At 40.5% G+C, this 15,083-nt stretch overlaps 1 protein-coding gene across 4 annotated transcripts in view; it reads left to right on the top strand.

Annotated features, from left to right (window-relative positions):
* Window positions 1-1,205: 1,205 nt before the first annotated feature.
* Window positions 1,206-15,083, top strand: part of lnx2b (ligand of numb-protein X 2b) — a 29,666-nt gene continuing 15,788 nt past the window's right edge. Inside the window, exons 1-3 of one of the 4 annotated variants that reach the window (XM_088989831.1) lie at window positions 1,206-1,470; window positions 10,485-10,981; window positions 13,876-14,069. In XM_088989831.1, the coding sequence (XP_088845957.1) occupies window positions 10,593-10,981; window positions 13,876-14,069 (583 nt within the window). In that variant the 5' untranslated portion in view covers window positions 1,206-1,470; window positions 10,485-10,592. Of the gene's footprint in view, window positions 1,471-7,756; window positions 7,892-10,346; window positions 10,982-13,875; window positions 14,070-15,083 lie in introns of those variants that run through there. The other 3 variants (XM_088989830.1, XM_088989832.1, XM_088989828.1) reach the window with 3 other exon arrangements.

Raw genomic sequence — 15,083 nt, 5'->3', positions numbered from 1 at the left:
TTATTTCTTTAATTACAGTCCTCATGTAATGCGCCTCTCTTTCCAAACAGCAATTCCCTTTGACCTTCGACCTCCAATGCCATTCCATCAAGCCATAAATGACCATCACAAATGTAAATAAAGTGACTTTATGACACAATGCAGTGTATTTCTTTCATTACAATACAATAGCACATTTATTATACATAGAATAAGGTATGTTGTGTGTAGTTTTAAGGCTTATTTAGTTGAAAAGTGTATTTTATGGAAACCCGGAAACGGATTATTCCCATTTTAATGGTTTCTTATGGAAATTTTTTTTTTGAGATACACACTTTTCACCTTACACACTCTGTCTGGGAACCAATTAAGTTCGTAAGTTGAGGTCTCACTGTACTTTGTTAAATCATTGTTGATAATTTGAACAGTGTCTTCACGAAGTTGTTTTTTATTCAATATCATATATGTACCTGAGGTTAGTTTGAGCAAAGTTGTTACTTCAGAAGGATGTATCAAAGTTAGAAGTATGTGTATTTATTAAAATGGTTTATCATCTCCATCCTGCTCTAAAAACAGCCATGGCTGACACTCATCAATGCCAAACATATTTCATATTTACAAATGTTATTAGATTTGTGTTTATACATATATAATGAATTCAAAGTTAAATTCTCGAATCAGGGACAGTAAACACATGCGTAGAGTATGTTTTCGAAACAGAGGAACAACTTGAACTTTTGTATTTTTTGTTTTGTTTTGTTTTTGCCTTCTAGATGGCGCTGCGAGTGTCTGCCTTTACAGCCGCTCCTCTATTTTGTTTTTTGTTTTGCTGCTGTGAGATCTCCACTGTGAGATAAATAAAGGCTCATCTAATCTAATAAAATAACATGTTATTTAATTCATACCTTTCACTGTGTCAAATATGACACAATATTCACTGACAAAAATGTTTCTAAATGGGGCGAAGGTGTTTAAGTACGTGTCCTTTGTTCCAAAAAGGCCTTTAATTTAAGATTGAGCTTTATTGTACTTTGCAACGAGGCTTACAATAATTGTGGCGTTATTATTCGGACCTATTCGCAATGTCAAGCATTATATAAGAGCGTAGAAAACAACATAGAAATAATAGACGTGTTTGTTTACATGGGAATGAAAAGATGTGTGACTCTTTCCGTGTCAAAATTCCACCCGCATTCGCTTTTTTTCCCCCTACAATGGACGACTCGCAAGTGCTTTATGTGAGAAACTCCCTCCTGCCCCCTCCTCCGCCCGAGCAGGTCCAACTACACCTGAGATATCGAGCCTTTTTATTGGTTTAACCGACGGCGATACCTAAAAAAACAAAAATTAACCAAAAGGGAAGTTTATAGTCTTTTTTGTCGTCGTTTTCGGCCCCACGTTCGCGATACAGATTGACGTCTTTGTGATTGAAGTGACAGTATCGGGTTTGCCATTTCCGGGTACAAGGGGGAAAAAAAGAAAACTTCACAGGTAAGACGCATTTCGGTCTCACATGAACAAAGTACATTAATTTACGTGACAAACACGCCAGACAAAGACCACCCTATGCCTATTATTGATCATATTTATGATGCAAAAATAAAACACATCGTTCTTTGGCTTTTGCTACGAGTGTGGTTGAGCCGCGCCGTTTCGCCATTCGATTCATTTCACCTCTTCTGCTACATTTAAATTAGGATTAACATGGTCGTCGCTGACATGGGGACAGTGAGTTATTTATGAGCTGGGTAATAAACAAACAGGGGCCATAAACGTCTTTGTATCAGATTTTTTTACTGCAGGACATGGGAGTTCAGACTGGCATTTTGGAACCCTTTGTATCCAGGTAGGAACGATTGTGGTGACTGGCCTTAATACATTTGCCAAGTATGAGTCTCACGGTCTCAGTTATTTGGCCAATGACAAAAATAACACGTGTTGCTAAATACGTTTCATGAAGAGCCGTAATTAAAGTGATTAGACGCACCACATGCCATGTCCTGCTGGTGTGTTTATGACTTTATGGGGTCTTTTTGGACCCCACTATGGTTACTAGTTCAAGTTCAAAATGTAGTAAAACCCCCTTTGTGACAGATTTTTTTCTGAGCTGCCCGAAAATGAAAACACAATTAATGTGGAGAGAAAATGCATGTATCTATTTTTATACTTACATTTTGTGGAAAAAAAGTTTTTAAAGCATTAGCTTAGTTGAAGGCTGTCAAAATCATTTGAGTCATGTCTTAATTTCAAGTTACACCTCCCCTTAGAAGGCAGTTATGAGAGTGAAACCACAAAGTTTTCAACAAATTACTAGTTCTGAAATCAGTCCAAGCATTTATGTGTCAACAGGATACCACAATTACAGCAAAATCTCATATTCTTCCAAATCACAAGTTGATATTTTGATACAGAATTTGGGACGTTGGCACTTGTGATTTGTTGCATAATATGACATAGTAGGCCGGATTTGGCCCCTGGGTCTTGAGTTTGACACATTTGGTTAAGGAAGTAAACTCAGTGGTCACTGTAGTCAAGGAATGGGAGACTATCACACAACAAAAATAAGGAATGCAAAAAAAACCCACATTTTCTTGCACAATTGTTTTAGCAATAGGTGTTTGTCATGCTTGTCAGTCATGTTTCCTGTAAAATATACTCATAGAAGAACAGATGGTGGAGGTGCTTGGATTGATCGGGCACCGACAATGATTGGCCGAAATCCTCCGATAAGTACATGACCGTCATCCCGTGCCATGTATCAGGCAATGGAAACATCACATTAAGCATTATCATCTCTTACGTGTTAGGATGACACGGGGACTAGTCAATTAGTCATACGAGTCATCTTTTCAAAATGAAACTGGAAAAAAACCCTTAAAGGACAACCGATGCCTCCCGACAAGTTGTGTCCATAATTTGTAAAATCACTTCAAATGACTTCTACTAAGCGTATTTTACAAAGATTCCACCGCATATAGCTATATTTTACGTTTTAAGACTCGCGAGGAGGTCTTGTTTTCGAGTTGATGACGATCCCCTACGTGACGTCACATTTGGAATGCCCCTGACCGAGAAAGCAACACACAATGCATTTTGCGTTACTTTGTTTGGTCTGAAAACTTTGTGTTGATCCGTGTTGATGGCGAAATTAGAAGATGCTTTCTTGTTACTCATCCAGTTATGAATATGATTCAAATAGTTCTAAAGAGGAAAGCATAAATGTTTGCAATCGATTAAGGAAGTCCTTCCATGTAATTTTGAGGCGTCTGGACTCCAATGTAGCGTCCCAGAAAATGCACCAGATGGCGCCCACGCTCCGTTGGAAATGGTCTGATTTGTCTGCTGGGAATTTGTGTCAGCTAGTATCAAATGGTAGTCTTGGTGGAACACACGATTCGCCATCGCGTTATTTATGTGTTTTCCGTCTAATTTCACCATCAACACGGATCAACACGAGTTTTCAGACCAAACCAAGTACCCAAAATGCATTGTGTTGCTTTCTCGGTCAGGGGCGTTCCAGACGTGACATCACGGTAGGCCTCGTCACCAACTCAAAAACAAGACTTCCTGAATGTTCAGCGTTGAGTCTTAAAATGTAAAATATAGCTATATGCGGTGAAATCTTTTGTAAAATATGCTCAGTGGAAGTCATTTCAAGTGATTTTACAAATTATGGACATAACAGGTGGCGTCGGTTAGCCTTTAAATAACCATTAGTAAGCAGCTCTAAAACTGTGCAATCGATATTGGCGGGAGTCACTCATGATTGTTCCGTATTGTAATTGGCACCAATCAGAACATCTCATGCATATTTAAATGTTCAACCAATATAGGGGGCACATATGGCAACACTGAAGGTGCGCAACTATAAATTCAGACTCATCAGTGAACTGTTAATTTTTAAAAAGCCATTTAAAAGATGGCTTTAGTATCTGTGATAAATGTATGTAAAACAGTTGCATCCAATTTCTTTTCTAATTAAATGGCCTCGTGTCTCGAAAGGTAAACCAAATCCTGTGTCTTTCTTTAAGGTCTTCTGAAGATGAATGTGATGTCCCAGATGTCATGTTGTTGTTTTTTGCAAAATGGAAATTTTTTGAATGTAAACAAGTGATTCTGCATTCCAGATGTAAAGACTAACCATGTTGAAACATTCATAGAGGTAGTATTAAGGCATTGCGAAACACTACAAACTGAAAGCTATATGCAGCTCTTTGTGATTAAGAGTGGAATTTCCTTTTTAAATAGAATGGCAGACATGCGTATCATACCTCTGAAGATGAAGGTTACTGATTCGCTGTGGCGACCCCTTGAAGGGAAAAGCCGAAAGGAAATGAAGAAATAGAATGGCAAGAAAAAAACGAAATGTCCCTTGATCAAACTTGACACATTCAAGCTTCTCATCTTATTACTCAAATGGTGATTTCCTTGGTTTGATTAACTTTCCATTGTGTGCAATTTCCTTTGCCAGTAATCTCAAATTTGACGCATGGTCTGTCTTGACGTCTGGGTGAAGTCATTCGTCTGGCATGGCATCACCTGAGTTCTGTGAGGGTGTGGCGGGACATGTGATTCACTGGTATACATCATAGCACGATCAGAGCCAGAATGATAATCCTTCATGTTACCAACATCAACCCTCCTTCAGGCAGACTTGCCATAAGAAAGAAGAACATTCAACATTCAGTCCATTACTGTTTTCCTCCACTTCTAATTGAATTTATTTCAATGGTTTATTTTCACGCGTACGACTGTACCCAGAGTGAGAAAAAAGTTATTAAACTAAGAAGCAAAAACATAAAAGTAACCCCAAACAAAAAAGGCAAGGATGGTCTGACAACAAATACACGTATTACATCGAGATTTTAGAGCAAGCCAAAACATGCGGATTATGATTCAAAATTCATTCATCCCTTTGAGCTTTTGTTTCGACGAATGTTTTAGCACCTTACAACAAACTCTGTGAAAATGAGTACAAATGAATAACAAAATCAGGTCTAAGATATTTAATGCCACAAGTCAAATACTTTCATTTTGCTTACTTGTGGCCCCAAAGTAAGATTCTAAATTATTTATCTTCTTTGTGTTGCGAACATTCAAATACTGAAACTTGAAATACGCTTTTGTCCTCAAATTGTTGTGAAAAGTGAAGAATATTTACTTTTTGTCTGCCTTGTATGCTGTCCTGAATAACAGGACTTTTCTGTCCTTGTTTTAAATGCTGCAGCTTGGGCCTTTAGCTTGATTTTTTTTGTAATTCTTTTTGGACATCATATTCAGAGAGTGACATCGGCTTGTCATTTCCTTGACTCTGTGACATGGAGAGTATGTCACTTAAACTTGTAACTGCCAATACAACTATGCGTACTAATACACACAGGGATTAAGATAATAATAATAATAATACATTTCATTTATCAGCGCCTTTTAAAACTCTCAAGGTCACTTTAGATTGATGGTATTTCCTATTTTCTACTGACCTTACTCATAACCAGGGCAGAGTCGTCATCTTTCCATTTCCTCAAAGTGATGTTATACAATAGTCTCCCATTTCTTGACAGCGAGACAATGAGAACAGGGGTAAGATATCTTAAAACATTGGAGTCAAGCTAGGGGTTTGAGGGTCAGATTTGGCCGGTCACGTAATTTTTTTGTGTCATTGAGATTTTGCAAGAATTTTCTGACTTTTTACACTTGAACAATAAGTGAACAAACAACAAACAAATAATCATACGTCAACAAGCTTTGTTCTGACAAGGTATCATCTCCTTGATTTGATAATTTAAACAAAAAGCTTTCCAGCGATTGATACTTATCGATATTTGGGTGTGTTGGCAGCCAATGTCTCTGTTGTCAGCTCCGTTAAAATTCAGTGGTCCTTAGGCAGAATTCCGGCCATCTGTGTACTCTGAGGCCACCGCAACATCCATGTTGACACTTGGCGCCCTCGTGACCTCCCAGACACCACTGGCATTATGGCCGACCGATCAATGTGTCCAGATATGGACTGTCTCTTGCAAATCCCGGGAAAGATTTTTCGTGTGTTTGAAAATTTACGTTAATAAAGCCACCCTACCTGTAATGTGGCCAAACGCATCTAAACATCTAAATGTTTAGCCGTCACTCAAAATAAAATACAACACTACTTCTTAAAGGACAACCAACACCATTTTTTTTGTTTCCTAACTGACATCAGAAAAATGTTTTATTGCATCTAAAATACCCAAAACACGCAGGCTGATATTTTTAGTCGAATGCAACGCACCAATAAAAATGAGTTAAAGTGTCCCAAAACTACGAAATGGCGAGTTTCAGAAGGTCCCGGCTCCTTGTTCGTGACGTCACGCCAGAGCGTCTCGCCTTGCTCTAGAATCAAAACAATGGCTTCAGATTCAGAGAAGATGCTTTCGTTACTCATCCAGTTATGAATATGATTTAAATACAGTAAAGTCTCGTTATATCGATATTCAAGGGAGTCCGAAAAAATAGCGATATAACCGGGACTATCGATATATCCGACCCTGTTTGCATGTAATTTTCTCCGTGCGTGCATAGAAATAGTATCGATATAACCGGGACTATCGATATATCCGATATCGATATAACGAGACTTTACTGTAGTTCTGAAGAGGAAAGCATAAATGTTGCAATCAATTAAAGAAGCCCTTCAGGATCAATTCGAGCCCTCCGGATTTCAATGTAGCGTCCCAGAAAATGCACAAGATGGCGACCAAGCTCTGTTGGAAATGAGCTGTTTTGTCTGCTGGGAATTTGTGTCAACTAGTATCAAATAGTAGACGTCACATCGTCACCAACTCGAAAACAAGACTTCCTGAATATTCAGCGCGAGTCTTAAAACGTAAAGTATAGCTATATGCGGTGGAATCTTTGTAAAATATGCTCAGTGGAAGTCATTTCAAGTGATTCAACTTGTTCGGAGGCGTCGGTTGTCCTTTAACTCCTCTGAGGTCAGCAGACAATGCTAGGTTTTAGCTTTTTGTTTTCCCCTCTGAGTTGAATGGGAGTGTAGCAATCACCAAGTCGGCACACTGAAAAATACAAAATGGACAAAATAGTCTTAAATCTACATCGTAGAGAAGTCAAAATCTGATCCCCTCATTTCACAAGCCTTGCCAAATTTTGGCAATTTTATACAATCGACAAAACCTTGTGTCAAAAACCACATCAATCATTTTGGTTTAAAAAATATTGACAGCATGGCACCTCCAAGGTATAAAAAGGGTAAACCTATCGTATTGGGAAAAAAACCCTAAAATATTTACATGTTCTATCGATCGTAGATTTTCCCCTATCTCAGTGTGAGTTTGGAACGTATCCCTGTTGATAAACAGGGGTTCACTGTACCTACTTTTCCACCCCCCTCGTATAAGGATCACAGCCTTAGTGAGGTTGTGCGTGTGCATGTGTGTTTGTCACAGGATCCATGAACAGTATCCATTGCAAGACCAGGTATCAATTGTACCTAGTGGAAAAAAAGACCAAAGCCACAGTATGCGACAGACGAATCAGCTGCTTGTATGCAATCAGTCATTCAGTATACCTCACCTGAGAAAGTGCAACATCAGCAGAACTCCACCCAACACACACACAAATTACTTATGGCCACTGACAAGGGGAACACTTTGCTCTCGGCCATTGCTCGACTCTGCCTAGTTACACCAATCGCCCCTGCATTCCTCACGGCTGTACAGCACACAAGTATTCTACACTTAGGCGCACACACACGCTCACACTAGCACACGGAAATACAAACATGCACGCCCAGACATTATCGTGACGGTGTGCAAAGGAGGTAGGGCTCTGGTTTCATTGAGGCTGGAGGCAGCTGCTCGGTTAGTCTCGTGTTTGTGTACTTTGACTGCTCGCCGCTCCGAATTGGAGATCATCTCTGGTGAGTACAATACGAGGATAATAACCCTAAATGAGAGACCAGGGGGGAAACTTCAAAATTGTAGTCCTCGAGAGAAATCTCATGGTTGTTTGTTTGTTTCCAATGTGGGCAAGTCCGGACGAATAACAAAACAGCATTCTACCTATTGAACTAAATCCACCAACAGTTTAATCAGCAAACTTTATCAGCTTTTGTACACCTAATTTAGCATTTATGAGTAGTTGAATGTTTGCCTTTTGTGTAATCTTTTCTGAGGTTGGTCTATTGACATACGCCCTGTGGACGCAAATTGAAGGTACAGTAATTCGGTTTACGCCGTTCCAACATGCTGTATTAGATGGTTTCAAGGTTACAAACAGCTCTGTAGCTTGGTTTGTCGAGTAGTTATAAGAAGGCACTCGTAGTTCATGCTGTTACATTTCTTGGTTTATTTTTAGAGACGGGAAATGTTTTTCATCCAAACATCTACTGTAATTATATGAGCTTTAGCTTTGATTGGTTGGTGGCCAGTTGAGCGTAGGCCAAAGTCAGCTGGCATAACCTGTTGATCACCGGTGACCCTTGTACAAAAAGTTGGGTGGATGTTTGATTGACGACAGGCCGTAGCGCCACCTGAGTTCTGTTCAAATTCAAATTGCTTTGCCGCTATTGGAACGAATGTACAGAGGTATTCCAAGAGATGTCTGCAATACCCGCAAAAACTGAACATGGAATTAAAAATATCAAATGCATTACTTGCAGATAAAAAACAGCTTTGGTTGTTTTGGGAGACACTCTTGAAGATGTTGGGAGTGTTTCTGTGGGAAATTGTTGTCTTATCTTGACAAATATTTTTGAGGTCACTGATGTTGGTCCTGAGAGAGGGTCTGGCTTGCAATCTGTGTTTTGGTTCATCCACAGTAAATTTCAAGTCTCTTACCATCGAGTTGGATGCATGCGCTTAATCCAAAATACGATAATGATTGATGTCTTTAACAATTAAGAGGCGTGTCTCAAATTCCAGGGCTGTTGTCCCTCTTAACGCTGCATGCTACTTTGTGTGTTACATGAGAGAACAAGTACAGTGCAGTAACTCCAGATCGGTCACAGAAATCATCCATTTTTAATATATTCAAATACGCATGTAACTATTAAAACAGACTTCTTAAATGATTTCTATGCACCTGTTCTCACTCTCGCACAGTTGACAAGTGCGTGACTGTCGAATAACCTGACTTGCACAATCATATCAAACCGGGCTTGCTTCAAGATGTTGTCAATGCTTACGATAATAGTGACACATTCAACAAAAGCAATAGAAAAACGCAAAGAAATGTCAGTCCTGAATTGCAACTAAAACAATTCTGGCTCGGAGTATGCTAGCTTAATTCTAGCATACTAGCTTAATTCTAGCATACAATGTGAGTGAAGTTAAGTGAAATACAGCGTTATTGTCAAATATGCAACATGTCCCCTCAACCAGACAACAGACAACAAGAGGAGCTGCCGTGAGTGCCTGCGCTGCCATCGAAATAAGACTTAACATAAAATGACAAAATAGTACAAAGCACATAAGCTATGACAGTCGGACAATCTTAACCACTTTTACTGCATACACGTGTTTGATTCAGTTACAGATGAAGGAGGAGGGAATCCAGTGCCTCAAAGACATAATGCTGAAAATGTGCATGCCTCCTCCAAGCTAAGTTTGAAAGCAACCATTAACGAAAAAGAGATTCGCTCTCACCTGCGGTCCTACGTAAAGCCGCTCCAATTCCAAGACACGACTCCCATGAAAATATCGCATAGCATTTATGTGAAATGGTCATTCTTAGCCTGAAAATAACTGCTCAGTTTGACGTTTCAATGGTAAAATGAGATGGGGGGGAAAATACACTGAATGGCGCGTTTTCTTCATTCTTCCATCTATTCCAATACGACAGCTAAGTTGTCTGGGCTGAGTCACCTATGGCAAATGGGTACTAGGTGAAAAAGCAACCTGGCACTACATGGTAGTACTCTGAGACTTAAAATGAAAACCTCAGAAGTGTGTGTGTACTATAAAAAATAAACATAAAATACTTTAAAATCTATTCTACCATTGATGTAATGGACAAGGCTTTTGTATTCATCAATTGCAACTCATGACCCAAACCCCAATAGTGTTTGTTGTCTTACTACCCACATTAATGAATTCTGTGACAGGACAAGTACAGTATGTGTTCGAGGAGGTCATATGTGTGTTCCAAGAATGTGTTCCTATTCTGCATTCTTCTAAGGGAGAATTTAAGAAGATTAAGTGGTGCACAAAGAGTAAAACCAGTGCTGATTGGGTGAAAGGGGCCATTAATGACAGGACCTCCACCGCTGCTCATTTCATTCAAACTTCACATTCTCATAGCACTGTGTCTTTGTTACTTCGTATTAGCACTCTTTTTTTTCACTGAAATGAGCTCAAATTCCTCTTGTCCCTTAGGAAGCCCGCTGAAAGGAAGCAGCTGGAGTTTGCTGCCATGTTGCTATCGCTCGCTTGATTTGTCATTTCCTGTGTCCGCCTTGAGCACAAGGAGCTGTTTAACTGCCTCATTTCACCTCACTGTTCCCCCGTCCACAGAAGATGAAGACATGGAGGTAACGCGGTCGGACCATTATCCCACACTGACTGCCTGAACGGATTCGCCTTTATTTGAACACACCGTTTTTTCCGGACTGAAGAGAGACAATGACCACAGCAGAAACAAAGACTGCAGGCTTATCCTGGGCGAGGGTCTGCAAGGAGTGTGGACAGCAGCATGAGGGCCAGGAAAGCCACCTGTACGAGTATCTCGATGATGTGGACGACGAGCTTGTGTGCCACATTTGTCTTCAGCCTCTCATCAGGCCCATGGACACCCCTTGTGGACACACCTACTGCTTTGACTGTCTGGGCAGCTTCTTGAAAGATAAGGACTTTTGCCCTGTGGATCGCCAGAAGCTCCAGCTGAACCAGTGTCGGCCTTCCACCCTGTTGGTCAGGAATCTGCTCGACAAGCTGTCCGTGATGTGTCCTTACTATGCACAGTGCCAGCAGCAGATGCAGCGCTGTGAACTTCAGCCTCATCTGCACAACAGGTACAACTCATCACACCTTTTTGAAAAGTCACCAAATAATAATTAAGGAATTTTGGTAGGGGGATTTTATTTTAAGTTTAAGAGAAGTTTTTCTGTGCGCGCCGGTGTTTGCCACAAGTGGCTGCTTCAAACCAAAATGTCTAAAAAAAAAATTTGTGTGCCTCCACTAAAAAGAATGTCGATTGACACTTGCACCATATATGTGTGGTTCAATAAAAGTAATACAGTCCAACATTACTGCATGTACAGTCTCAGAGCACAAGCCAGGTTGCAGAGTTCAGTTTCAGCACACCTTCACCAGAACATGTATACTGTATACGTTTGCAAAAAAAATGGGGACATTCCATGCTTGTTTAGTCCTCAAAAAGTTTATTAGGTCTGTTGAAAAATAATAAACAGTGGGATTCCTACAAGGCTGAAATACCACATTTTGGAATTCTGCATATATATTTTTGAGTTAAAACACGTCAGTCACAATTTACACCGTTAAATTCGGCCTCTGCATTTTATGCATAATCCGGGTAAAGCATTGGTAAACATTTCCCTTTATGCAGACGTGTCCTGTGGCGTCAAAAAGTTACATGAGTCAAGTAAATAAGAATTTTGAATAAGAACATGCCAAACAGAAACCAAATAACAGCAGATTTGATGCTTGTGAAAAACACACCCTGCTGATGTCCCAGCATGAAAATTTGTCACTTTAATATGCAGCCACAACCTGAAACTCTTGAGTTTAGCATAAAGGCTAAAAACCAAGATAATATTGCTTCTACAGTGTGTCTAAGGCGCACTCAAGTCAAACATTTAAATACATGTGTTCAATCCTCGAATAGTTAGAAGCCACACGGCTTCTCAGATGGGGTACAGTAACATTCTTGACTCTTTCTGCTGGTTGCTAATCAGGTTTTTGATCACAATAGATCCACCGGACAGATTTTAGCTTTGGCTCGATTGCCCTTCAATGCTAAGCTAACTGGGGGATGGCTGTAGTGTAATCCTATATGGAAGAGAGTGATATTGATTTCTCATCAGATGCTAAAAAGCCTTGATGCTCTTTTGTATTTCATACATTTTACATAAAATTCATCATTAGGTGCCTGTGTTTCTGCAAAATTGCAAACACACAAAATACAACGGTGTATAGATAGGGAGTAATTCCCAACACAGCCATAGATTATGTAAGTCTCTTGTGTGCGTTATAAAAAGTCTACCCTTCTGCTCCACTTCCGATAATAGTGGAAAATCATTCACAGAAGAAGAAGATGCATGTACAGTATACAAATTAAAAAAGATGTCGCTGACTTGCAGTGCCATCATATATGTGATTGTATAAACGGACTTCCCTTCAGAGATGCAAAAGCTGAGGTTACAGAGTTTGAGGCGGGCTGTAAATCAGTCGCCGAGTTATCCACGTGGTTAGTGAGCTGCTTCTGTCCGAAGTCTGCTGTGATGACGCGGCATGTTGTGGTCGGTAGGCAGGGGCCGATCTACGCAAACAACCAAAAGGGATCCAAAGTTTGTTCGGACAAGCACACGAATGTTTGCAGAGTTTGAGTATTTGTATTCATTTAATTTGTCCATATCCTTGATAACCAACTTCAGCTTCATGTACTCGTACAAGAATTAGTTTACTTGTAATTTATTTTTAAAATAATATTACCACTGTAGGGCTTCCACGTAATAAAAGCTGCTGTCAGCTGTGCTGCACTATTGAGTAAACCATATTCAATGCAGTCATTGTCATCAGCATTTATTCGCTTATCTTGATATCAACCTTCAGAACAAATATAATTATTGTCCTAACTAGTAAAATAAATATATTGACTAATTGGCATACAACTAAGGCATCTACATACTACTAGCAGTGCAAAATGTCACTCCAGTGTTGACATCTGAATTGTTAGTAGCTGGTAGGACACGGTCATTCAGCTTGATGTCAAGGATATTAAATAGAAACTCCTGCAATGTAAGGTACTGCTACTCCTCTCCTTTTAGTATCTTCAGAATTGTTTGTTTCATTCCCTATTCTTTTCTTTTGACCTCTGTTAAAAGACCACTGAGGTTCAATTTGGATCGTTCGTACAATAGACTGTTTAGGCAACATAGGATTAGTCATGCTGATGAGATGATACCAGGGCCAATTGGGCAATCAGGCCAGTTGTCAGTGAGGACAATAGAAGCTATCAGTGGAGCAGCAGGGATTAGTCCTCTGCTCCCCCCAACCTGAGAGCAGGGACCTATCATAGCAGTGTCCGGCACCGCCATGTCTGTACAGTAGGGATAATATATATATATATATAGGGCCTATACTACCAGTAAGACTTTAGTTCGCTGAAGAAGCATCTTGGATAAGAAGCAAAACGCCCAACACCTTCAAAGAAGTACAGATGATGGCTGAAGAAACCTTTTCATCGATGGACCACTCCTGTACGTCTGAGAGCTTACACCAGGGGTGTCCAAAGTCGGTCCTCGAGGGCCGCTGTCCTGCCTGTTTTCCAGCTCTCCCAGGAGCAACACACCTGATTCAAATGATCAGCTCATCAGCCAGCTCTGAAGCAGCATTAAAATGGTCCTGATGATTTGAATCAGGTGCGTTGCTCCTGGGAGAGCTGGAAAACAGGCAGAACGGCGGCCCTCGAGGACAGACTTTGGACACCCCTGGCTTACACAGACGTACTATGGTGGATATCGAAGTCATCAAATCTTTTTTCATACTGGAGTTGACGCCCAGCTTGTTATTCTTTAGAGTTTTAGGCACAGATGTCATGTGTTCCACTTTGTTATGATGTTCACCACTCACATGGCACCTCCTGAAACTGCTGTTGGGAGCATATTTCTTTAAAAGCCAATGATCCGTCAACACTTTTCCCTGGTGGTGTTTTGTTTTTGCCCAGATGTTCCCCTTTTAGGAGACTCCGGGAGGAAGCGGAGAAAAGGAAGAGGCCCCCGTGGAACGAACTAAAGGGGCGCAAAGGCGATGGCGAGCCGTCAGCTGATGCTAAACATTTGGGAACACCGCCGCGTAGCGCCACCAGAGACCTGCCAGATCCTGGGCTAATTAACCACGCCTATGAAGAAAGCGAGGACGGTATGGAATCATTTGTCATCTGGAAGCTCCGAGTGCGTCAGTCGTGAACTTGTGATGAGTGGCTAATATTTGGGCGAGATGAATAGAAATGATCTCACCGGCATGCTCATCCCCCGTCTGAGGGGAATGACTGGATGCAGAATTGCTGATGGTTGAGTCCTAAGTCTGGCGTGAGTGAATCATTAGCCTAGCTGCAGGAACATGCAGCAGATTCCAGTTGTTTACTCCAGCCGCATTTTGATTGGAAAGGTTCAACCAGCTTCCAGCAAGTCTGTCTGGAACTACATTTAGTTCACTCTTAAAATACAACAAACCCTGGAAACTGCAACCGCAAATTTGTTTTGTTTTAACTCTCCCACATGCTTTAAAGGACAACCGACGTCTCCGGACAAATTGTGTCCATAATTTGTAAAATGGCTTCAAATGACTTCTACTGAGCGTATTTTACAAAGAATCCACCGCATATAGATATATTTTACGTTTTAAGACTCGCGCAGAATATTCCGGAAGTCTTGTTTTTGAGTTGGTGACGAGTCCTCACCCTACGTCACTGAAGGAATGCCCCTGACCGAAAAAAAGACACATTGTAGCGGAGCTTCCATCACGTCAATGAATTTTGCTGTATTTGTTTGGTCTGAGAACGTCGTGTTGCACCAAAAAGAGGCAGAAGAGGGTGACAAATCTCCATGTAAGGAATTTATCAGCCTGTGGAAACGGGCTGATTAATTCCTCACACGGAGCTTGGTCAGCATTTTTTGCCTCTTTTTTGGTGATACATTTCCCCCCAATATTGCCTCAAAATGGCACGGAATAAATTATTTAATTGATTGCAAACATGTATGCTTTCCTGTTCAGAACTACAGTAAAGTCTCGTTATATCAATATTCAAGGGAGTCCGAAAAAATATCGATACAACCGGGACTATCAATATATCCGACCCTGTTTGCATGTAATTTTCTCTGTGCGTGCATAGAAATAGTATCGATATAACCGGGACTATCGATATATCCGATA

Source organism: Hippocampus bargibanti, linkage group LG02, assembly GCF_051943395.1.
Source record: "Hippocampus bargibanti isolate YZ-2025 linkage group LG02, ASM5194339v1, whole genome shotgun sequence".
NCBI classification, from domain to species: domain Eukaryota; kingdom Metazoa; phylum Chordata; class Actinopteri; order Syngnathiformes; family Syngnathidae; genus Hippocampus; species Hippocampus bargibanti.
This window is presented reverse-complemented; position numbering and strand designations above follow the sequence as displayed.